Below are 25,646 nucleotides of genomic sequence, written 5' to 3'. Positions count from 1 at the left end.
AACAACTCAGCCAGCGCAACCTCCTCCTCCTGCCACTCCAGCTCCGCAGCTACGCTGGCTGCCCCGGCTCCACCTCCCGAGGACTCTTGGGCACCCCTCCTCTTCAGAGGAGCAGGGCCTCAGGCCATCCCAAACATGGGACCCTTCACTTACGGGCCACGGTTCCGTCTCCAGGCCCACCTCAGCCCCGGGGGCAGACAAAACACAAGACCCCGGGGATACAGGGGCGGGCACGTGCACCCACGGGACCACAGCCGGGCAGCCAAGGCGGCCAAGGCAGCAACAGCAACCGCAGCAAAACTCTTCCCTTCTTCCTCTTCCTTTTCCCTCAAGCCTTTCCTCCCCGTGCCCGTCAGCTTCAACGGGGCAGATCCATGCGGGAACACAGCCCACGCTCAAGTGCCTACCCCCAGAGCCACCTCCTCCCAAGCCGCCCCCACCCCCAGGCCCTCGCTCCAGGAGGGGGCTCCCCACGCTCTGACAAGTGACATCACTTCACAACCCTTCCCAACACGAAAAGGAAAGACCAGCTAAGACGAAAACAAAGGCCAGACACAAGTGAAAGGAAAACACACCACGGACAACACCAGGCCATTACAGGCGGAAAAGACACTTGGGCAGGAAGGGAAACTTCAGCTGCGGAGAAGAGGCACCACAGCTCGCCCTGCAGCCAACAGGGAAACCCTGACACACCTCCCCGGCACAGCTGCCCCCAGGGGCTCTGCCCCGGCGCTTGCGCATCCCCCGCGCGACCACTACAGCCAACCTCCCCACGACACACCACCGCCAAAGCACCGCCACCGCTCTCCCCACCCACGGCCACCCCAACAACGCACTTCCCCAAGACCACCACAGCCACCAGCCAAAACTGAAAGCCACAGCCGGAAACTCGCTGCCATCGGAAAGCGAGGAAGGGGAAGCCGCCGCGCCACATAAAGCCGGCCACCCGGCACCACACCAAGCACAGCGACCACCCGCAACACCACCAAGCCTGCCCGGGCTCCTGCACAGCGACACCCACCCAACCACCATGACAGCGCCCGCAACCCCGCAGCCCCGCCTGACGCACGGCGCCACGCCGCTCCTGCTCCTCCTGACGGCTCTCGCCACCGCCCTCGCCTGCCACCACCTGCGGCCCGGCGACGACACCTTCCCCTGGGACGGCCTCCGGCTCCTCCAGGCCATGGCTCCCAGCCCGACACAGCCCTGCCAGCAACACCAGGCGCCCTTCCGCTTCCCCGACACCCTCCTCCACACCAGCCACCCACAGCAAGCCGCCGCCACCGCCCTCCGCATCCTACAGCACCTCTTCCACACCCTCAGCAACGACAGCGCCCCACAACACTGGGACACCGGCGCGCGCCACCACCTCCTCAACCACCTACAGCACTACATCCAACGCCTGGAGCAATGCCCGACAGCCAGCGCCACGCTCTTCAAAAGGCAGCGACTCAGCATCGACAGGTACTTCACGCACATCCAGGACTTCCTCCACACCCACAACCACAGCGCCTGCGCCTGGGACCACGTCCGCCTCGAAGCTCGCGCCTGCTTCCAACGCCTCCACAACCTCACCCGCACCATGCGCCGTTAGCCCAAGCACCGCGGCCAACGCGCACAGCGCACGGCCCCACCACACCGACAACAACACTTCCGGAGCCCCGGCGGACCCAGCCCCACCTCTCTCATCCCGCCTACCCTCAGCCACGCCAACAGCCGCTGCAGCAACGGCCCCGCGCCCTCCGCCCCCACTGACTGACCCCCTTATTTATACAACTCTTATTTATTGCCACCGCGGGACTTCACCTATTTATTCACCTATTTATTCACTCCACACAAAATAAAGACCTGTTGCAAAGACCTTGCCCAATGCATCTTGTCTCACAAGCACAAGGAACGAGCCTTCGGCGTGGCGCGAAGCCACCGCCACTCAGCACCTGCTCCAAGCCCTGCCCCACACGGGCTCTGCAGGCCCCGTGCCCACTCTCCCCCTTGACACCTCTCCCCAAGGAGGCGCTTTCCTCCACCTCTCTCAAAAACCTCTCCCAGGCTTTCAACAGCCAGCGTCACCCGAGCCTCCGTGTCGGCCCGTCTCCTCCACAGTTCCCACCCCCCGCCCCGCTTTCCACCAACTGATCCTCAGCTCTGGAGGCCTCGCTACAGGGAGGCCTCGCACCTCTTGCAGCGCGTCCACAGCAGGGCCACAGACACCGTCAGAGCCTTGCAACGCCTCTCCTGCGACGAAAGGCTCAGAGAGACGGGCTTCTTCAGCCTGCAGCAGGGAAGGCCCCGCGGAGACCTTACTGCGGCCTTTCGGCACTTCCAGGGGGCTCACAAGAAAGATGGCCGACGACTCGGGCAAAGGGCCTGCAGCCACACCACAGCGGGGACTGGCTTCAAACCAAACGAGGGGCGGCTCACGCTCCCTACAAGGAAGGCAACACGCTGCGACCAACCGGGAGGCAAAACGCTGCAACACGTTGCCCACAGAGGTGGGGCGCGCCCCGTCCCTGGAAACCTCCCAGGTCAGCCTGGACGGGGCTCTCAGAACCTCCTCTACTTGAGACGGCCCTGCCCCTTGCTGGCGGGTTGGGCCCGGCGACCTCTGAGGGTCCCTCCCAGCCCAACCCGACCCATCCCAAACCATGCCATGAGTCTAGGAGGGAGCGGCACGGCACAGACCCAACTCGGGGTCGCTGGCTCTTGCAGCTTCAGGCATTGCTCACCACAACTCTCTGCCTGCGCTGCTTCAAAACACCTTGCAGCGCCAACTCTGCTGTTCTAGGGCAACACGGACAAGGTCCAGCCGGCGACCTCCAACGTCAGCCTACCTCCTGCCGTGACGGCACCTACCTACGCCCAACCACCGTGCACGCGCCACCACCCCAAGCACTGCACCCTCCAACACAACGCTGCCTGACAACAGCGTGGCTCCCGGCCCGCCACCACCAACACCCTTCACACCTTTCGCCTGCTCCACACGCTTTCAGGAAACACGGGGCAGCCTCCCTCACGCAAGCACAATGCCATCCTCCCTCTTGCAAGGGACCTCAACAACTCAGCCAGCGCAACCTCCTCCTCCTGCCACTCCAGCTCCGCAGCTACGCTGGCTGCCCCGGCTCCACCTCCCGAGGACTCTTGGGCACCCCTCCTCTTCAGAGGAGCAGGGCCTCAGGCCATCCCAAACATGGGACCCTTCACTTACGGGCCACGGTTCCGTCTCCAGGCCCACCTCAGCCCCGGGGGCAGACAAAACACAAGACCCCGGGGATACAGGGGCGGGCACGTGCACCCACGGGACCACAGCCGGGCAGCCAAGGCGGCCAAGGCAGCAACAGCAACCGCAGCAAAACTCTTCCCTTCTTCCTCTTCCTTTTCCCTCAAGCCTTTCCTCCCCGTGCCCGTCAGCTTCAACGGGGCAGATCCATGCGGGAACACAGCCCACGCTCAAGTGCCTACCCCCAGAGCCACCTCCTCCCAAGCCGCCCCCACCCCCAGGCCCTCGCTCCAGGAGGGGGCTCCCCACGCTCTGACAAGTGACATCACTTCACAACCCTTCCCAACACGAAAAGGAAAGACCAGCTAAGACGAAAACAAAGGCCAGACACAAGTGAAAGGAAAACACACCACGGACAACACCAGGCCATTACAGGCGGAAAAGACACTTGGGCAGGAAGGGAAACTTCAGCTGCGGAGAAGAGGCACCACAGCTCGCCCTGCAGCCAACAGGGAAACCCTGACACACCTCCCCGGCACAGCTGCCCCCAGGGGCTCTGCCCCGGCGCTTGCGCATCCCCCGCGCGACCACTACAGCCAACCTCCCCACGACACACCACCGCCAAAGCACCGCCACCGCTCTCCCCACCCACGGCCACCCCAACAACGCACTTCCCCAAGACCACCACAGCCACCAGCCAAAACTGAAAGCCACAGCCGGAAACTCGCTGCCATCGGAAAGCGAGGAAGGGGAAGCCGCCGCGCCACATAAAGCCGGCCACCCGGCACCACACCAAGCACAGCGACCACCCGCAACACCACCAAGCCTGCCCGGGCTCCTGCACAGCGACACCCACCCAACCACCATGACAGCGCCCGCAACCCCGCAGCCCCGCCTGACGCACGGCGCCACGCCGCTCCTGCTCCTCCTGACGGCTCTCGCCACCGCCCTCGCCTGCCACCACCTGCGGCCCGGCGACGACACCTTCCCCTGGGACGGCCTCCGGCTCCTCCAGGCCATGGCTCCCAGCCCGACACAGCCCTGCCAGCAACACCAGGCGCCCTTCCGCTTCCCCGACACCCTCCTCCACACCAGCCACCCACAGCAAGCCGCCGCCACCGCCCTCCGCATCCTACAGCACCTCTTCCACACCCTCAGCAACGACAGCGCCCCACAACACTGGGACACCGGCGCGCGCCACCACCTCCTCAACCACCTACAGCACTACATCCAACGCCTGGAGCAATGCCCGACAGCCAGCGCCACGCTCTTCAAAAGGCAGCGACTCAGCATCGACAGGTACTTCACGCACATCCAGGACTTCCTCCACACCCACAACCACAGCGCCTGCGCCTGGGACCACGTCCGCCTCGAAGCTCGCGCCTGCTTCCAACGCCTCCACAACCTCACCCGCACCATGCGCCGTTAGCCCAAGCACCGCGGCCAACGCGCACGCGCACGGCCCCACCACACCGACAACAACACTTCCGGAGCCCCGGCGGACCCAGCCCCACCTCTCTCATCCCGCCTACCCTCAGCCACGCCAACAGCCGCTGCAGCAACGGCCCCGCGCCCTCCGCCCCCACTGACTGACCCCCTTATTTATACAACTCTTATTTATTGCCACCGCGGGACTTCACCTATTTATTCACCTATTTATTCACTCCACACAAAATAAAGACCTGTTGCAAAGACCTTGCCCAATGCATCTTGTCTCACAAGCACAAGGAACGAGCCTTCGGCGTGGCGCGAAGCCACCGCCACTCAGCACCTGCTCCAAGCCCTGCCCCACACGGGCTCTGCAGGCCCCGTGCCCACTCTCCCCCTTGACACCTCTCCCCAAGGAGGCGCTTTCCTCCACCTCTCTCAAAAACCTCTCCCAGGCTTTCAACAGCCAGCGTCACCCGAGCCTCCGTGTCGGCCCGTCTCCTCCACAGTTCCCACCCCCCCGCCCCGCTTTCCACCAACTGATCCTCAGCTCTGGAGGCCTCGCTACAGGGAGGCCTCGCACCTCTTGCAGCGTGTCCACAGCAGGGCCACAGACACCGTCAGAGCCTTGCAACGCCTCTCCTGCGACGAAAGGCTCAGAGAGACGGGCTTCTTCAGCCTGCAGCAGGGAAGGCCCCGCGGAGACCTTACTGCGGCCTTTCGGAACTTCCAGGGGGCTCACAAGAAAGATGGCCGACGACTCGGGCAAAGGGCCTGCAGCCACACCACAGCGGGGACTGGCTTCAAACCAAACGAGGGGCGGCTCACGCTCCCTACAAGGAAGGCAACACGCTGCGACCAACCGGGAGGCAAAACGCTGCAACACGTTGCCCACAGAGGTGGGGCGCGCCCCGTCCCTGGAAACCTCCCAGGTCAGCCTGGACGGGGCTCTCAGAACCTCCTCTACTTGAGACGGCCCTGCCCCTTGCTGGCGGGTTGGGCCCGGCGACCTCTGAGGGTCCCTCCCAGCCCAACCCGACCCATCCCAAACCATGCCATGAGTCTAGGAGGGAGCGGCACGGCACAGACCCAACTCGGGGTCGCTGGCTCTTGCAGCTTCAGGCATTGCTCACCACAACTCTCTGCCTGCGCTGCTTCAAAACACCTTGCAGCGCCAACTCTGCTGTTCTAGGGCAACACGGACAAGGTCCAGCCGGCGACCTCCAACGTCAGCCTACCTCCTGCCGTGACGGCACCTACCTACGCCCAACCACCGTGCACGCGCCACCACCCCAAGCACTGCACCCTCCAACACAACGCTGCCTGACAACAGCGTGGCTCCCGGCCCGCCACCACCAACACCCTTCACACCTTTCGCCTGCTCCACACGCTTTCAGGAAACACGGGGCAGCCTCCCTCACGCAAGCACAATGCCATCCTCCCTCTTGCAAGGGACCTCAACAACTCAGCCAGCGCAACCTCCTCCTCCTGCCACTCCAGCTCCGCAGCTACGCTGGCTGCCCCGGCTCCACCTCCCGAGGACTCTTGGGCACCCCTCCTCTTCAGAGGAGCAGGGCCTCAGGCCATCCCAAACATGGGACCCTTCACTTACGGGCCACGGTTCCGTCTCCAGGCCCACCTCAGCCCCGGGGGCAGACAAAACACAAGACCCCGGGGATACAGGGGCGGGCACGTGCACCCACGGGACCACAGCCGGGCAGCCAAGGCGGCCAAGGCAGCAACAGCAACCGCAGCAAAACTCTTCCCTTCTTCCTCTTCCTTTTCCCTCAAGCCTTTCCTCCCCGTGCCCGTCAGCTTCAACGGGGCAGATCCATGCGGGAACACAGCCCACGCTCAAGTGCCTACCCCCAGAGCCACCTCCTCCCAAGCCGCCCCCACCCCCAGGCCCTCGCTCCAGGAGGGGGCTCCCCACGCTCTGACAAGTGACATCACTTCACAACCCTTCCCAACACGAAAAGGAAAGACCAGCTAAGACGAAAACAAAGGCCAGACACAAGTGAAAGGAAAACACACCACGGACAACACCAGGCCATTACAGGCGGAAAAGACACTTGGGCAGGAAGGGAAACTTCAGCTGCGGAGAAGAGGCACCACAGCTCGCCCTGCAGCCAACAGGGAAACCCTGACACACCTCCCCGGCACAGCTGCCCCCAGGGGCTCTGCCCCGGCGCTTGCGCATCCCCCGCGCGACCACTACAGCCAACCTCCCCACGACACACCACCGCCAAAGCACCGCCACCGCTCTCCCCACCCACGGCCACCCCAACAACGCACTTCCCCAAGACCACCACAGCCACCAGCCAAAACTGAAAGCCACAGCCGGAAACTCGCTGCCATCGGAAAGCGAGGAAGGGGAAGCCGCCGCGCCACATAAAGCCGGCCACCCGGCACCACACCAAGCACAGCGACCACCCGCAACACCACCAAGCCTGCCCGGGCTCCTGCACAGCGACACCCACCCAACCACCATGACAGCGCCCGCAACCCCGCAGCCCCGCCTGACGCACGGCGCCACGCCGCTCCTGCTCCTCCTGACGGCTCTCGCCACCGCCCTCGCCTGCCACCACCTGCGGCCCGGCGACGACACCTTCCCCTGGGACGGCCTCCGGCTCCTCCAGGCCATGGCTCCCAGCCCGACACAGCCCTGCCAGCAACACCAGGCGCCCTTCCGCTTCCCCGACACCCTCCTCCACACCAGCCACCCACAGCAAGCCGCCGCCACCGCCCTCCGCATCCTACAGCACCTCTTCCACACCCTCAGCAACGACAGCGCCCCACAACACTGGGACACCGGCGCGCGCCACCACCTCCTCAACCACCTACAGCACTACATCCAACGCCTGGAGCAATGCCCGACAGCCAGCGCCACGCTCTTCAAAAGGCAGCGACTCAGCATCGACAGGTACTTCACGCACATCCAGGACTTCCTCCACACCCACAACCACAGCGCCTGCGCCTGGGACCACGTCCGCCTCGAAGCTCGCGCCTGCTTCCAACGCCTCCACAACCTCACCCGCACCATGCGCCGTTAGCCCAAGCACCGCGGCCAACGCGCACGCGCACGGCCCCACCACACCGACAACAACACTTCTGGAGCCCCGGCGGACCCAGCCCCACCTCTCTCATCCCGCCTACCCTCAGCCACGCCAACAGCCGCTGCAGCAACGGCCCCGCGCCCTCCGCCCCCACTGACTGACCCCCTTATTTATACAACTCTTATTTATTGCCACCGCAGGACTTCACCTATTTATTCACCTATTTATTCACTCCACACAAAATAAAGACCTGTTGCAAAGACCTTGCCCAATGCCTCTTGTCTCACAAGCACAAGGAACGAGCCTTCGGCGTGGCGCGAAGCCACCGCCACTCAGCACCTGCTCCAAGCCCTGCCCCACACGGGCTCTGCAGGCCCCGTGCCCACTCTCCCCCTTGACACCTCTCCCCAAGGAGGCGCTTTCCTCCACCTCTCTCAAAAACCTCTCCCAGGCTTTCAACAGCCAGCGTCACCCGAGCCTCCGTGTCGGCCCGTCTCCTCCACAGTTCCCACCCCCCGCCCCGCTTTCCACCAACTGATCCTCAGCTCTGGAGGCCTCGCTACAGGGAGGCCTCGCACCTCTTGCAGCGTGTCCACAGCAGGGCCACAGACACCGTCAGAGCCTTGCAACGCCTCTCCTGCGACGAAAGGCTCAGAGAGATGGGCTTCTTCAGCCTGCAGCAGGGAAGGCCCCGCGGAGACCTTACTGCGGCCTTTCGGAACTTCCAGGGGGCTCACAAGAAAGATGGCCGACGACTCGGGCAAAGGGCCTGCAGCCACACCACAGCGGGGACTGGCTTCAAACCAAACGAGGGGCGGCTCACGCTCCCTACAAGGAAGGCAACACGCTGCGACCAACCGGGAGGCAAAACGCTGCAACACGTTGCCCACAGAGGTGGGGCGCGCCCCGTCCCTGGAAACCTCCCAGGTCAGCCTGGACGGGGCTCTCAGAACCTCCTCTACTTGAGACGGCCCTGCCCCTTGCTGGCGGGTTGGGCCCGGCGACCTCTGAGGGTCCCTCCCAGCCCAACCCGACCCATCCCAAACCATGCCATGAGTCTAGGAGGGAGCGGCACGGCACAGACCCAACTCGGGGTCGCTGGCTCTTGCAGCTTCAGGCATTGCTCACCACAACTCTCTGCCTGCGCTGCTTCAAAACACCTTGCAGCGCCAACTCTGCTGTTCTAGGGCAACACGGACAAGGTCCAGCCGGCGACCTCCAACGTCAGCCTACCTCCTGCCGTGACGGCACCTACCTACGCCCAACCACCGTGCACGCGCCACCACCCCAAGCACTGCACCCTCCAACACAACGCTGCCTGACAACAGCGTGGCTCCCGGCCCGCCACCACCAACACCCTTCACACCTTTCGCCTGCTCCACACGCTTTCAGGAAACACGGGGCAGCCTCCCTCACGCAAGCACAATGCCATCCTCCCTCTTGCAAGGGACCTCAACAACTCAGCCAGCGCAACCTCCTCCTCCTGCCACTCCAGCTCCGCAGCTACGCTGGCTGCCCCGGCTCCACCTCCCGAGGACTCTTGGGCACCCCTCCTCTTCAGAGGAGCAGGGCCTCAGGCCATCCCAAACATGGGACCCTTCACTTACGGGCCACGGTTCCGTCTCCAGGCCCACCTCAGCCCCGGGGGCAGACAAAACACAAGACCCCGGGGATACAGGGGCGGGCACGTGCACCCACGGGACCACAGCCGGGCAGCCAAGGCGGCCAAGGCAGCAACAGCAACCGCAGCAAAACTCTTCCCTTCTTCCTCTTCCTTTTCCCTCAAGCCTTTCCTCCCCGTGCCCGTCAGCTTCAACGGGGCAGATCCATGCGGGAACACAGCCCACGCTCAAGTGCCTACCCCCAGAGCCACCTCCTCCCAAGCCGCCCCCACCCCCAGGCCCTCGCTCCAGGAGGGGGCTCCCCACGCTCTGACAAGTGACATCACTTCACAACCCTTCCCAACACGAAAAGGAAAGACCAGCTAAGACGAAAACAAAGGCCAGACACAAGTGAAAGGAAAACACACCACGGACAACACCAGGCCATTACAGGCGGAAAAGACACTTGGGCAGGAAGGGAAACTTCAGCTGCGGAGAAGAGGCACCACAGCTCGCCCTGCAGCCAACAGGGAAACCCTGACACACCTCCCCGGCACAGCTGCCCCCAGGGGCTCTGCCCCGGCGCTTGCGCATCCCCCGCGCGACCACTACAGCCAACCTCCCCACGACACACCACCGCCAAAGCACCGCCACCGCTCTCCCCACCCACGGCCACCCCAACAACGCACTTCCCCAAGACCACCACAGCCACCAGCCAAAACTGAAAGCCACAGCCGGAAACTCGCTGCCATCGGAAAGCGAGGAAGGGGAAGCCGCCGCGCCACATAAAGCCGGCCACCCGGCACCACACCAAGCACAGCGACCACCCGCAACACCACCAAGCCTGCCCGGGCTCCTGCACAGCGACACCCACCCAACCACCATGACAGCGCCCGCAACCCCGCAGCCCCGCCTGACGCACGGCGCCACGCCGCTCCTGCTCCTCCTGACGGCTCTCGCCACCGCCCTCGCCTGCCACCACCTGCGGCCCGGCGACGACACCTTCCCCTGGGACGGCCTCCGGCTCCTCCAGGCCATGGCTCCCAGCCCGACACAGCCCTGCCAGCAACACCAGGCGCCCTTCCGCTTCCCCGACACCCTCCTCCACACCAGCCACCCACAGCAAGCCGCCGCCACCGCCCTCCGCATCCTACAGCACCTCTTCCACACCCTCAGCAACGACAGCGCCCCACAACACTGGGACACCGGCGCGCGCCACCACCTCCTCAACCACCTACAGCACTACATCCAACGCCTGGAGCAATGCCCGACAGCCAGCGCCACGCTCTTCAAAAGGCAGCGACTCAGCATCGACAGGTACTTCACGCACATCCAGGACTTCCTCCACACCCACAACCACAGCGCCTGCGCCTGGGACCACGTCCGCCTCGAAGCTCGCGCCTGCTTCCAACGCCTCCACAACCTCACCCGCACCATGCGCCGTTAGCCCAAGCACCGCGGCCAACGCGCACGCGCACGGCCCCACCACACCGACAACAACACTTCTGGAGCCCCGGCGGACCCAGCCCCACCTCTCTCATCCCGCCTACCCTCAGCCACGCCAACAGCCGCTGCAGCAACGGCCCCGCGCCCTCCGCCCCCACTGACTGACCCCCTTATTTATACAACTCTTATTTATTGCCACCGCGGGACTTCACCTATTTATTCACCTATTTATTCACTCCACACAAAATAAAGACCTGTTGCAAAGACCTTGCCCAATGCATCTTGTCTCACAAGCACAAGGAACGAGCCTTCGGCGTGGCGCGAAGCCACCGCCACTCAGCACCTGCTCCAAGCCCTGCCCCACACGGGCTCTGCAGGCCCCGTGCCCACTCTCCCCCTTGACACCTCTCCCCAAGGAGGCGCTTTCCTCCACCTCTCTCAAAAACCTCTCCCAGGCTTTCAACAGCCAGCGTCACCCGAGCCTCCGTGTCGGCCCGTCTCCTCCACAGTTCCCACCCCCCGCCCCGCTTTCCACCAACTGATCCTCAGCTCTGGAGGCCTTGCTACAGGGAGGCCTCGCACCTCTTGCAGCGCGTCCACAGCAGGGCCACAGACACCGTCAGAGCCTTGCAACGCCTCTCCTGCGACGAAAGGCTCAGAGAGACGGGCTTCTTCAGCCTGCAGCAGGGAAGGCCCCGCGGAGACCTTACTGCGGCCTTTCGGCACTTCCAGGGGGCTCACAAGAAAGATGGCCGACGACTCGGTCAAAGGGCCTGCAGCCACACCACAGCGGGGACTGGCTTCAAACCAAACGAGGGGCGGCTCACGCTCCCTACAAGGAAGGCAACACGCTGCGACCAACCGGGAGGCAAAACGCTGCAACACGTTGCCCACAGAGGTGGGGCGCGCCCCGTCCCTGGAAACCTCCCAGGTCAGCCTGGACGGGGCTCTCAGAACCTCCTCTACTTGAGACGGCCCTGCCCCTTGCTGGCGGGTTGGGCCCGGCGACCTCTGAGGGTCCCTCCCAGCCCAACCCGACCCATCCCAAACCATGCCATGAGTCTAGGAGGGAGCGGCACGGCACAGACCCAACTCGGGGTCGCTGGCTCTTGCAGCTTCAGGCATTGCTCACCACAACTCTCTGCCTGCGCTGCTTCAAAACACCTTGCAGCGCCAACTCTGCTGTTCTAGGGCAACACGGACAAGGTCCAGCCGGCGACCTCCAACGTCAGCCTACCTCCTGCCGTGACGGCACCTACCTACGCCCAACCACCGTGCACGCGCCACCACCCCAAGCACTGCACCCTCCAACACAACGCTGCCTGACAACAGCGTGGCTCCCGGCCCGCCACCACCAACACCCTTCACACCTTTCGCCTGCTCCACACGCTTTCAGGAAACACGGGGCAGCCTCCCTCACGCAAGCACAATGCCATCCTCCCTCTTGCAAGGGACCTCAACAACTCAGCCAGCGCAACCTCCTCCTCCTGCCACTCCAGCTCCGCAGCTACGCTGGCTGCCCCGGCTCCACCTCCCGAGGACTCTTGGGCACCCCTCCTCTTCAGAGGAGCAGGGCCTCAGGCCATCCCAAACATGGGACCCTTCACTTACGGGCCACGGTTCCGTCTCCAGGCCCACCTCAGCCCCGGGGGCAGACAAAACACAAGACCCCGGGGATACAGGGGCGGGCACGTGCACCCACGGGACCACAGCTGGGCAGCCAAGGCGGCCAAGGCAGCAACCGCAGCAAAACTGGGGGTGTTAGATGGTTTGCTTCTGTGAAAAGTTGCTAGAAGCTTCTCTTGTGTCTAAGAGACCCAATGCCAGTGAGTTCCAGTATGTCCCAACCACTGGCCAAGGGCAAGTCCATCACTGGAAGTGACTGTGTTAGCACCTCTATGATAATATATTTATAAGAACGGGAAAATAGAAACCCATTTACATACTACCAAGCTTTCTTTCCAGGTTCCTTATCCTAGTTTTCTGAAAAGAAAATTCTTCACCATTTTGCAGTCTAGGCTAAGGGTCTTTTTCCATCTGTGTTGCAGCTCAGCATCTCTCACATGCCATTTACGTTCTGTACCCAGGTAAGGAAAAAAAACTGCATATACTTTCCCTCCCACAGCTCTTGTGCTTTTGCTGCCATGATGCATATGCAAAGACCTCCAGCTATGAGCACCTCCAAAACCTGTCAGATTCACCAACTGGCTTCCAATTTGTGTACTTGCTGTTCAACGCTATCTCTCGTAGAAAGAAAACATTCACATTCAGATTTCAACTAGATTTGACAAGATGTCACACTGGTGGTACAACACTTAAAAATTTCTCCACTCAAAAACAGATAGCACACTTGCTTCTATCTACAGAATTTGCAGATGGACAAATTCATGATGCAACAGTTGCTCTGTATCAATTTACACCATCCAGAGAAACTGTGGATATTTAAAGAAACATAATACAGAACATAAGGATAAGCTCTTAATCACCATTAAATGAACCAATTTGTGTTGCACAAATGATCAACATTGAAGATAAATGGTTTAAAACTAAATAAACAAAGCCATTTACTTACCATTGGCAGCCTGGATTGAAGCATCTGGAGATCATCATAACCATAAATCTGCTTGAAGACAGATAAAAATACAACAACGTTGTAACACTTTTTTCTGATGCTGACCAATTTGAGGGTTTGACCTAGAACCGATGTATTTTAAAGGTGTACAGTTATACATCACATTGTGCCATCATGGTGCACTGTAGCATTTTAAGGGAAGTAGAGCTAAGCTTAAAATGCCTTGTCACTTTGATGTTGTTTCTTTGCTGCTATCATTACTTCTGAGAACAGTAGGATTTAAGATTTCATGACTAGACCACAAAGCAACCTACGGCATCTGCTTACATTCAGTGTGACACAGAAATACAATTAGAGTAACATTTCTGATTCAAGAAATAGATAACCAAAAATATGTTGATCCTGGTCAGACATCAAAAAGCTATGTGCAATCTTTAGAAGTATGACAGAAAGGAGAAATGGCACACTTCAATCATTACTATAGTAAATTCATTCCAGTAACACAAACCTGAATGAGTCTAATTTTACTCAAAGGGCCTAAAACCTGATAACCACTGAAAACTACAGCAACATGCATGTTTAGCGTCAACAGCAGCCAAATCAGGTCTGTACCAACAGTTCTGCAGTCTACTGTCAACAGTAAACCCCCAAAAAATGTATTTTGTACGTTCTTCAGCATTTGGAACAAGAATCCCAGGTGCAACATGTGCCAACAGGAATGCCTTGGCATAGACAGCAGCAGGACTGGAGCGCCCATCTGCACCAAGGGTTAAGCAGTCAAGGACAGAAACAATTAAATTGCTTACTGGGTAGGCAGGCAGAAGTCCTCCAGGTCCCACAATATATTGGTTGTGCAACAAGGGTGGTACACCTTGGGGCAGGTTTGGGGGAGCTTTGCCTGTAGAATTAAATATAGAGACACTTTAACAAGCCTTTGTAAAAGAAAAGGCTTCAGCATTGAGACAAGAGAGCTCACAAGCCCTGGTGGCTGCACTGGCATAGTTTGTAAAGAGCAGAAATAAGCAGAAGAATTTGTGCTCCTTGATGAAAATGCTCAAAATAGCCTGAAGAGTTTCACCATGCCTCAAGGATGGGAAAGGACAGGCTACTTCACACAAAAAACCGTCCATCAAAGAACAGTCTGATTTTGTCATTTACTTGGTCCAAGAGGATTAGAAGAATTACAGAAACTTCTCCTTTCCTCAGTCCTCTCCTGAAGGCAAAATTCAGACATCATTTTCAATATAAGAGAGCAAATTCTCTCCTTTCATTTTCTGCTCTGTCAACACATTTCCCCTTATCACCAGTAATAGACTAGAAAGCACTAAATGGTGCCAGCCCACTTTTTGTTTGTGACTTGCTGCAGCTGAGAATAGCGAAGAGCCAAAACTGAAACAGTTCCATTTGCTTCCATGAAGCAGTGCTAGGAAGCAGAAGAGAAAAAAATAAAAAGATAAAGACACTTTGAGCAGTCATCAGACAGTTCATTTACAAGGTATGGGAAGCAGAAATGAGAAATCCTTCCCTAAGCAAGTTTGATTTTAATACTTAAATCATTCACTTCCCTCCATCTTTCTTTTTAGCAGTTCAGGTTGATTACAGAAGCAAGAGAGAATTTAGCATTCTTTCACTGCAGTGCAAGAAGCCTCCCCACCTTCCCCCACTGTGGGCCCTTTTTCTGAAGTGGTACTTGCTGTGGAATGACCCAGACATCAGAAACTTTTTTCCTTTCTGTAGATGTGGCAGTAATGATGTGGCATATGATAATGAGGACACTGCAGTATATTTTGATGCTGCCAAATGAATTCAAGTCACAGAGAAGACTGAAATTAAAGCTATACAATTAGAGCTGATAAAACCTGGAATACAAACCGGGCAAATCTCCTACCCTAAAACTTCCCAAGTCAGAACTGCTCTGATGTCTATTTATAAAGTTCTTCAGGGATGGAATGTGCTATATAAATGCACATAACACCCTAACAACTATTTCAAATACACAAAAAGAGGCAACTTTATTTTGTAAAGCATGCTGAAAATGCTCGTCAAGTGTCAATTTCTTAGCATAATTATGGCTGGTGAGATGCTCAGCTGACAGCTCTGCTAACTGAATCCCACAGGATCTGTTATTGCAAACCTGAAGACACTAAGGGAGCTGCCCGTGTGGTAGCAGCTGGTATAGACACACTGGTAACGCTGAGGCCAAGGCTGTTCGTAGTGTTCATACTGCTTGCCATGCTGACAACCGAAGAGGTGGTGCTAGTGGCTGAGGTTGAAGCAGTTGAAAAGGTTGTTGAGGGCTGGAGCGAAGCTGCGTTCTCAACACTAGTGTGCTAGAAAGGAGACAAAAAGAAAGAGGACCACAGAGCAAATAAACCAGTGGAAGATGCTGGGGGGCGGGGGGAAATGAATAAGCCCTCTGAGAATTTTTTAAGTAACGCCAGCATATGCAAAAGATATGCATCATCCATATACCAAGGAAGCAACTCAGCTGCACGCTTCTGATCTTTAAGTATTCAAATTACAACTTGAGTTAAATTCAAACCACTGTATCATCACAAAATTGTATCCAGTAACTCAAGCATCACTTCACTGTATTATTTCTTGCCCTTTGCTTGCATACTCCTTTAAGCTAGTACATGTTGTATTCAGTAAAATCCTATATTCTTCCAAGACAGTATTTGTTTTCAAAATACAGTACACTGCTATTGTGATTTCCCCAATGCACTTGTGGAAAGTTATTGAAGATTAAAAATGCAGTGCCCCACAACAGAGTCAATGTGGTTAGCTGAAACACAGACCAGATGTATTACAGGAACACATGAGGATAAAGAAGTTGCTGGTTTGAATCCAGTACACTACAGTGCCTTAGTTGGAAGCTTATGACACTTTCAAAACAGTGTCATCAACACACAGCAGCCAAAACACCTTTGAGAGCAGAAAAGGATGACATTTGATATGTGTGAATTTTGAAGTTACATATTCAGTAGGGATGGAGCATTAGGAACAAAAGCACAGACATAAAGAAAAGCAGTAACTTATCTTCACACCCTAACTGGGATTGTACAGAAGTACCCCATCCCAGAACAACACAGCATCTTCTCTGACTTTTGGTTGTGCAACCTCATCTAGAACACTACGTTTGATACCATTTGCCTTACCTCACGCAAATACACAGGTGACAACAACGCCACATGGTAAACCCCGAAAATCATCTGTCATGAGGCATTTTTCATGACATGTATCATTCCATCACCTGCATTTTGCTAGCTAATCTCTCCATTGGATACTGCTAACAGTCCACATTTTGGAGCAGTTTCAGACAGCCAGTTCTAGAAATTTTTTTTTCAAAAACAAAACAGATTTGTTACAAGAAAATTTTTCTTTATTCCATCCCCCCTTGCTGGCACAAAAATTTCCTCTGCGGTTGTGACTGGCGAGTCTCTGTAATAGCTGTTTCCAATACCATACAAACCACAAGTGGTAAAGCCTCTGTTTTTACCACTAGAGGGCTGGCAGTCCATCTTCCCTGACACAAGGCTCTTCGTTCCAGTTCTTACTGTGCTAGGACACAATGAACCTTAAGAGAGGACCTTAATCATCACATAAACTAACTATATGCCAAACATCTGCTGACATGCAAATAAGACTTACTGCATGTGATGCGCTTGAAGACAACACTGAGGCAGGAGAGAGGCTGCTCTGATGACTGGAAAGGGAGCTAGAAAGAAATTGCAAAGCATTAATAAAATTAATTTTTCATAGAACTGTATTTAATGTATGTCTGTCTGCATATATACAAGAGTAGGTAGTAGGATATTAAAGAAAACCTTGTCTGTAGGGGGGTGTGTGTGTATATATATATATACATGCACACATGCATATGCATATATATGTGCCTATATATATGCACATCCCGGCATTTTTTTCCTTTAACCAATACCCTACTACCCCTTAATGAGAACATCTGAAGTACAGAGACAACTATTACTAACAAGAAACATCTAAACCAGCATTAATTTGTATTTATCAATTTACTATACTTTTGCTATACAGTTGCTTCAGGAATTATGTAGCAATGACTCCAAGACACAGAAAGTCCAAAACCAGAGGGTGGTTCACACAACACACTGCTTGCTTCTCATTCCCTCCCTAAACAACTGCTGCTGCCTAATTAACAGATGTTAATTAGGTGAGGCAGTGCTTTGGTTTAATTCACTATGGTACTTTTCAGATTCTAACCTGCATAATAATGTCAGTTCAACCAATTAGAACTGCAGCATATTTGCCCCATAACTGTTAAAAGCCCCAACACATTCTCAAAAGGCAGGGCTCAAAAAACCCAGCAACTGAAGAATATCCGTGACAGCCCAGAAGTTAGCCATACCACTACAAGATCTGGTAATTTAATCACGGTCGGCTCATACCCCACAAAAAGCCATTTTCTCTTTGAAAAGGTGAATCTGAACTATCTGTTCAGTTTTATACAAACACTATAAAATATGAAAATAAAGAATCCGCTGGTGAAAAACATCTGCAGATAACTGTTTCAGGAAGCAACGGTGCTTTAGCATCACTTTTTTCCCTAGCTGACCAGGCCCTCTGAACTTCTGGCAGCAACAGTAGCACCAACAATTCACCCACAATCCAAAAATCTTTAAATGTCTCCATGAAAGGTGACTGAAACTGGTTTTTAAACTGTTTAAATGTTTTACACTGGCAAACATTATAACCTACATTCAAGGTCAACACTGAACAAAGGCAAAAAACCCAAATCCTTAAAAAAAAATACATATTGTTTAGTGCTCAAAAGGCCCCTCCCTGTGAAATCAGAAGCATCAGAGATCCTTACCATAACAAGTTTTCCAGTATTCTCTACAGAAATAGCCAGAAGAAAATAAAGCAAAGAAAACAAAGCTGCAAGCTAGATTATATGCTCTAATTTGAGGGCAAACACTTCTCATAGCTCTTCAACATGTGGGATCAGAATAAATCTTGGCAGTTTCATACACTAATTTTACTTCGATGCTTTAAAACTGTTCCACATCTGCAGGAATTATGACCACATCACTTCAGGCAGCAAGGAAAGAAACAGTTCTGTCCAACACACAGTTTTAAACCACTCTCTTGTCCAGTCTCCTCAGCTCTTCTAATAAACCTTAATTTACCATCTGACCTATGGCAGAGACACAGACAAGGGCTGCCAACACAACCAAGCTTGGAATTCAGGCATCATCTTTTCATGGCACTTGGTATGTGCCCAAGAGCATCAACCCTTTAACTAAAATTTCTACCAATGTGGGGAGATGATGTTTCTAATGTGAATGGAGTAATTCTTGTTGACACATTTACCATTTACTCAACAGAAACCACTAGTGTATTAAAAGAGAATCAACAATGTCCTAGCTGTGAAACAGTAAAAAAACCCCTGATATCCCATTGAATCAGTTTCTTACATTAATATAGTACGAGGATGAGTATTAAAAATGTAACTCTACAAGTACAGCCTCACAATGTCACCTGCCTGGGGACGAAGCTCCAATAACAGGCACTGAGAAAATCAGACACAGTGCAAATGAGCTAAGCTGTGCTCCATGCACTTCCAGGAACACCACCCCAGTATTTCAAAATACCTTAAGGAAATGTCTTTGAAAAAGAAAATACACACCTCCCCTGTGGAATTATTTCTGGTTTTTTATTTTAAGAAATACATATATGAATAAAATTACAGTGTTTCAAAATTAGCCAGGAAGTAAACCGTTAAGGAATGATTTCAAACATACAACACTACACAAACAGCAGGCACTGCGAACAAAGCTGGAAAATCAACATGGGGGAGTCTATGTAGCTGGTATGACTGAAGCAAGAGCCCCTTGAACCACAAAGTTGTTCATATACTATGAAAACACGAGGCAGCAGCTGCTCTGTTATTAAGAGGCAGCCCAGAGCTCATACTTCACAACTAGAAACATCCCGGTCTCTTCTGAAACTCTCATAATTCTAGTTAATGTCGGAAAAGGGTACCCCCGTGTCTGACAGCCCCATACACAATCATCCTTACATTCACCCTTTCCCCAGAATTGAACTCCTTTCAGTTCATCAGAATTCCTACCGTACCTGCTTAACTGGGAAAGTGAGCTGCTGGCCAAATCACTGGACTGAGGCAAGCTGGGCAACGTTGCCGGGTGCTGCGATGCTGAAGGCAGAAGCGAAGCAGTGGTGGATACCACACTAGGCAGAGAACCAGCAGAAGGTAGTGAGGGAGAAGGCTCTGTCTTAGGCGCTGGAACTGATGAAGTAGCTGCAACAATTTAAAAAGAGGTATTCAGACAAATTTCAGGACAACTGACACCCCAGCCTAGATTCAGGAACACAGTATTCTCCCCTTGTTTTACAAAAACCTGACCATTAAGAACCAGTAAGAGTATCAGGCAATCTGGCTATTAATGAAAATTCAAACACAGAACTATCATTTTTTCCCCTTTTAAGCTCTTAACCTACAACAGAATTATAATTTTCGCTGCTACACATGTAGTGAACTACAGCCTTCTGCATTTCACCTCCCGCTATCTGGATTACTAGCTTCTGCTCACAAGTTAATTATAATTTTAAAATTCCTTGCATTTGTTTCTGCAAACAAAAGCAATTTATGCTTTTCAAGGCACTGTACAAATCTGCTTTTACCTACAGCTCTATTTCTTCATTCCAACCTGCACTGCACCTTTGATGATCAAGACCGAGATCACTGGAGTATAAGGGCACATACAAATTTCCAGTTTGGAGTACTCAATCAAATGTGTGATGCAGTAGGATAAAAGAAGCTACAATAGGAGGCCACAATTGAGCACAGCATTAAACATATTTAATGGCTGAAGAGTTGTCAAATATTGGCTTACTTTATTTGACCTAGATAACAATAAGTGGTTAGCTTTAGTACTACTTTTTAGGCCACACAGAGCAAAACTCATTTACCACAGATGTGCCTCTCCAAAGGATCACTATACTGCAATGAGACACGGAACAATTCGACTGCCCAAGATGATTCCCAGCTGTTTCTACACTTACTTTTTGTCCTGCAAACATACTATAAAGAATTCAAAGGTACTACAAAGAATTAGAGGCATTCACCCACCAATAAGAAACAGAAAGAGGGCTGAGCCCTGCTTCCATGCCACACCAGAGGCCACTACCCAATGGAGCACCACTAACTTGCAATGCACTTAAAGACAGTTTTAGAACGGTCACCAAACAGAAGTCAGATATACACTTATTCACATTGCTGGATTGGTTCCCTCACTGAGTAACCCAAGTCAGGTTGCTGGACTGGGTGCTGTGCAAACAGAAATCAAGCAATGCTGGCTTTGGCAATTAGTATAAGGGTAACTGACAACAGAAAAGGAAAATTAATGACAAACAGAAACATAGTTATGAAAGCAGCAACTGTATCACCTGGTATCTCCTGGCAAGATTAATATAAAAATATGTAATTAACATTTACAATTCTCAACACATTTAGAGCAGGGTTCCCTTCCTGAAGTAAAAGTAAACGTCCTCAATACAAGGGACGGAATCACCATGTTCACTAAGAGCCCTCACAAGATGCCCAAACACAATGTGTAAGACAAAGAAAAGTAGGAGACAAGCGGGATGGTCAGAATTATAATGCCCCAGCAATGATTTGAACTAAGGCTTTAAGAAACATGAGATCTGGATATTTAGGATTAAAAGAAAATATGAGAGATAACAAATAAGAATATTGAAGTTAAGAGAGAATTTCAAAATCATTTGGATGTATGAAATGGATATGTAGAAGAAGAGTGACTCTAGTTTATGTGCTTGTTACAGAAAATACTGAAAGTATTCTCTAAGGAGTACTGGCATAGAAAAAGGGACTAATAAAGCCGTTAGAAAATAATTACAAAAAACCTGGGAATTCTCAGATTTTTGTTTTCCAGAGCAAAAAGACAAGTCCTGTAGTTAATTTCATAAATTGTTTATTAATTCTGCACATGAAAGTAAAAAAGTTTCCCACATGAAAAGTTGTCTTGACATATAACAATATTTTAGGTAGTCACTTTTTGGGCATATACACTCCTCCTGCTCATTTAAACTGAACCTGGCACTAGCAAAACACTGTCTGCACATCTGAATACTCAACTTCTTTCTACTCAGAATAATTAAAAAAAAAAAAAAGGCCACTCCACTAACGACCTACTAAAGAGACGTTTAAGAGGAGGACAGACCTAAACCTTAAGAGTTGGAATTCCAGGATGTTAATTCACACTGCTGCCCTTGAAAACTTCCACAGAGCAGCCCATAAATATCAGAAGAATGAATACTACACTTAATTGTTTTAAGTCCAGAAAGAGAGCTGTAAGTGTCCTACAAGTAAAACACCACATTAGAAACAGGCCAAGATGAAGATAACAGTAACGCCTGTATCGGAGCCAGTACTGCACCATTGTCACTCCACTGCAAGGCAGCACGCTACCCAGCAGACAAAGCATGTTCATCACCCTTATTCCCCACAGGTTTGTAAAGGGCATAAGTAGCACTATACCCCTCATTCAAAGAATGTGACTTTGTTTCATTACAGGTAAATACTACGCACAGGTTCCCAACTGAGAACTGGAAGAATTACTAAGAAATGTTAAGTTAATTTTTAACTTTATATTTTAATTTAATTTTCTATTAAATAATTTTTGGTAGGTAAATTCAAAAAGAAAAGCAGCAGCAAAGCAGCTTCTCTAACTTTAAGACTGCTTAGGTTTGTAGATTTAATGGGACTGCTTTCATACCTTAGTTTTAGTCAAGAAGCAAGCAGCGTACCCCATGCTGCTACAAAATAAATTCAAATGGGTCAGCCAAAAATTAGTCAGGGAGAAGAATGTAAAACTTCAAACCAGGTGTCACTGCTACAGTTGTGCACACAGCAAGTAGTAAGGAAAGATCAGAAAACCCTGTGCACAACCAAGTTTTGTAAACTTACTGTCAAGAGTTGCCTGTGTTCTAACACCGCTGTGCCCGTTCTGTAAACAAAGGAGAAATGAATGAATAAAGCATCTCAAAGGTATATTAAATTTTCCGACTGAACTACACACCAAACATGCTTCATGAAAAATTCTATATTCGCTCTAAACTGAAAGACAAAAAAAGGCAGGAAATGAACTTTTCAGTGCCTTTTAACAAAACGACATAATAGTTTTCTCAAGTTCAAGGTGTCCTGAACATACAGAATCCCATACACTGCCCATACCACACCCATCGGCAGGAGACCTTCCCACGTACTGACACAACAAGCTTCAGGTTCACACCAATATGAAAGAAAGAATTGCATTAACATATAGGAAACGGTTGCGCTTTTGATCTAATGCAACTCACGATTTTAACTATCCAAGTTACACAGAGACGCCAATTTTTTTCCATTGAAAGATAAGACTTGAGAAGCACCAGTTCTGCTTTGGATAATGCTGGAGTACAGAAGTGGATAGTCTATGCTTGATCCTCACCCGTACATACGAGCTAGTGCAGAAGACAAGTGTGACCGAGCCGTTACATAACAAAGGCCAGAAGTAAATAAACTCTCACGAGTTCCTTAAACATTCAATAAACCAAGTTCTCTCAAAACAAACCTACATTCCACATACAAAGACAGTAGGTGCTTTTGAAGAGAGATCCTCTCTGTCCTAGATTAGACCCATCCCTACACTTTTTAAAATAAAACATGAAACTGATTCCCACTGGTGTTTAAATCCAACAGAAGAGTAACGCTGGAGGGGCCACAAACAGTTGGGGACCCATTGGCTAGGTGCCATATAAATTCAATATATAATGTACCTTTGGATAAAAATGGTCAAGTTATGGCAAAATATCATGACTAATATTTACATATAGAGATAGCTCCTTTTTGAAAAGCTAGGCTTCAGGGAAGTAAACTTAAGTAGAATGTTAAATGTTACTAAGAAAAAAGGTCAAACAGCAATTTAAGATGTCAAAACCAATAAAATCAGAGACTCTTATATCCCAAATACAGTACGGTCAAAAATGGCTACACAATAGGAAAAGCAACAACAGGTTGTGCTTGGTAAATCAAAAATAGTACTCGGCTTGGTTAAAAATATTAACATAGCAGAGTCATATAACTCTAACACAGGTAAGAATATTTCACCTTTTCAAGGTCTTATTGCTGAAATTCACTCACCGTAACTGCAACAGGCGTCGATTCAGACAGAGCCATGGAGCTTTGGTACGCTATCCTGCTATGCACAGAAGTCTGGTCATAGGAGGAAGTTGTTGTTACTGGGCTAGTGCTCTGGGATGAGCAGGTGAGACTGGAAGAGGTGATGGCAGAGGTTGTGTAGGTGGACTCCTGTACTGTATTGGATATTGGCAAAGAGGTATTCAAAGGATCACTGGAAAAAGTAAAAATTATTTATCTTAGTAAATGAGATCTCAAACACCTTCATGAAAATATCAGCTCCTATACAGTTACCTAGAACTACCTTAAACATGTAGTCAGATCTACATTATTTATACTAGAAAATCTAATCATGAGGAAAAGGTATATATTTTTCCTTCGATCACCTAATCACTGCTTCAAAGCCATCAGCTACACTCAGCACTGTTCACCTTCCTCCTGCCAGCCCAACCAAAACAAGAGTTTACACACAAACACTTTTCAGTCATGTTGTTTCCAGCTTCTCAAAAGCTAAATGAATGATTATAATCTCTCTTTTTTAAGATCCATAAAGTCAGGTATACAATGAGAAACACCCAGTCTGTTTTTACAGTAGAATTCAAACATTACAGTAGCAGTCTAACAGGATGAACTATGCAAAGAGGAAAAAATACTTTGAAGCATGGACAAGTGTTTTACTTTCTAAACAGCTTAAATCATTTATAGAACTATCAATTAATATGAAAGTTCACAGTTTTACTAGTATTTATGAATTAACTTTAGGAAGCTTTTTACTGAAGCCAGGTTTGAATTAATAAGGAAGAAAAAAAAAATGGGTTACTGGTACATCGGCGTTTATCATTGGCTATTCTAGAATTTCAGTAAGAGGTCCTGCATACTGAAAGCCTGGCTTCTTTTCTCATCCCATAGGAGCATCAGATCTGTAATCTGGTGCCAGTCTACTGACACATATATGGTAAAAGGGTCATTTTTCCTGGATCAAAAGTAGAATAATTTCGATTGTGAGGAACAACAAAACCCTCAAACAAATTTGAAACTCAGGACAATTAAACATAAGAAAGCAATTCTCTAAAGTGTAGTTTATCACAAAGTTATTTATATTCATGTCACCTCCAGCTTCACATCAACCCATCCAAGGAGATTATGAATGACTGTCATTAGAAAAGAAATTTCTTCTTTAAGATGCCACCCACAGAAAAGATTTAGTGATCGTATTTCCCCCTCCCATTACATGGTAACTACGTCTTGATGTTTTTGGCACAAACTTGACCCCCTTAAGACAACACATAAGAAAGCAGAAAAGGAACTCACACGTACTTCACGGATTTTGAGTACAAGCTATTGTTGGTCGCCTGGCTGGCATTCTCACTGCTTGAAGTTGATCCAAACTCTGGGAGTGCAGGCTCTGATCCAAATTCCAGAGCTCCAAACTGAACATTTAACCCTGTCACATCTGCTGATCCAGGCATCTCCACTGCAGAGGCAGGAATCTTAAAAGAGAAAAGAAAAATTGTAATTCCTTTGCATACACTATCTGTATTAAATATACCAGCAACTGACACCCTCTCCTCCCTTAAATGCAACCTTCTTCAGTTACTGACTCACAGCCTTCGCTACTAACTAGATCTGCAACAACCTCCCACTTTACATCACATAAATAAACTACATTCTTGTAACCTGCGAGTAATTTGTTGATTTTGTGCCTTGATGTGGAGGCTGGAAGAGTAAGCCATACCATTCTACAATATCAAAGTGTCAATCGTGTCCACCCCCCTTCAGCCAACATTCATCTTGAGGCTACTAAGTCGATCAAAAAATCACTCAGCAACACTCATTTTCCACACAGAGCAATCAGGTTATCTGCTTGAAAAGACAACACCACTGTATTTTGGACTCAAAACCTAACCAGCTTAGAACGCCCCGTTTTACAAACAATAAATGTACCATGGTCTTTGCTCTCCTTCTCCCTAGCAACTTATATATAGAACAGAATCATAGAATCATTTAGGGATGGAAAAGACTTAAGATTACTGAATCCAACTGTCAAGTGATTACTGAATCACTGCCAAGGCCACTGCTAGACCATGTCCCTAAGCACCCCGTCTACAAGGCTTTTAAATACCTCCAGGGT

General features: G+C 51.5%; 5 protein-coding genes across 9 annotated transcripts in view; 4 read left to right on the top strand and 1 right to left on the bottom strand.

Annotated features, from left to right (window-relative positions):
* Nucleotides 1–25,646, bottom strand: part of UBAP2 (ubiquitin associated protein 2) — a 125,991-nt gene that overhangs the window by 38,524 nt on the left and 61,821 nt on the right. For 2 of the 5 annotated variants that reach the window (XM_056323773.1, XM_056323776.1), the window contains 8 exons: nt 24,827–25,005; nt 23,519–23,729; nt 22,307–22,346; nt 19,435–19,618; nt 16,972–17,038; nt 15,455–15,650; nt 14,127–14,218; nt 13,321–13,371 (listed from right to left, as the gene is read on the bottom strand). In XM_056323773.1, coding sequence (XP_056179748.1) covers nt 13,321–13,371; nt 14,127–14,218; nt 15,455–15,650; nt 16,972–17,038; nt 19,435–19,618; nt 22,307–22,346; nt 23,519–23,729; nt 24,827–25,005 — 1,020 coding nt within the window. The remainder of the gene's footprint in view (nt 1–13,320; nt 13,372–14,126; nt 14,219–15,454; nt 15,651–16,971; nt 17,039–19,434; nt 19,619–22,306; nt 22,347–23,518; nt 23,730–24,826; nt 25,006–25,646) is intronic. The other 3 variants (XM_056323774.1, XM_056323777.1, XM_056323778.1) reach the window with 3 other exon arrangements.
* Nucleotides 29–1,602, top strand: LOC130142249 (interferon-like). Its single transcript, XM_056323787.1, has one exon. The coding sequence runs from the start codon at nt 1,031–1,033 to the stop codon at nt 1,592–1,594; it is 564 nt and encodes a 187-aa protein (XP_056179762.1). The 5' UTR covers nt 29–1,030; the 3' UTR covers nt 1,595–1,602.
* Nucleotides 3,081–4,872, top strand: LOC130142246 (interferon-like). Its single transcript, XM_056323784.1, has one exon. It carries the CDS (start codon nt 4,083–4,085, stop codon nt 4,644–4,646), a length of 564 nt encoding a protein of 187 aa, XP_056179759.1. The 5' UTR covers nt 3,081–4,082; the 3' UTR covers nt 4,647–4,872.
* Nucleotides 6,133–7,858, top strand: LOC130142244 (interferon-like). Its single transcript, XM_056323781.1, has one exon. The coding sequence runs from the start codon at nt 7,135–7,137 to the stop codon at nt 7,696–7,698; it is 564 nt and encodes a 187-aa protein (XP_056179756.1). The 5' UTR covers nt 6,133–7,134; the 3' UTR covers nt 7,699–7,858.
* On the top strand, nt 9,184–11,035 carry LOC130142245 (interferon-like). Its single transcript, XM_056323783.1, has one exon. It carries the CDS (start codon nt 10,186–10,188, stop codon nt 10,747–10,749), a length of 564 nt encoding a protein of 187 aa, XP_056179758.1. The 5' UTR covers nt 9,184–10,185; the 3' UTR covers nt 10,750–11,035.

The sequence above is a fragment of the Falco biarmicus genome, chromosome Z, assembly GCF_023638135.1.
Source record: "Falco biarmicus isolate bFalBia1 chromosome Z, bFalBia1.pri, whole genome shotgun sequence".
In the NCBI taxonomy this organism is placed as follows: Eukaryota; Metazoa; Chordata; class Aves; order Falconiformes; family Falconidae; genus Falco; species Falco biarmicus.
This window is presented reverse-complemented; position numbering and strand designations above follow the sequence as displayed.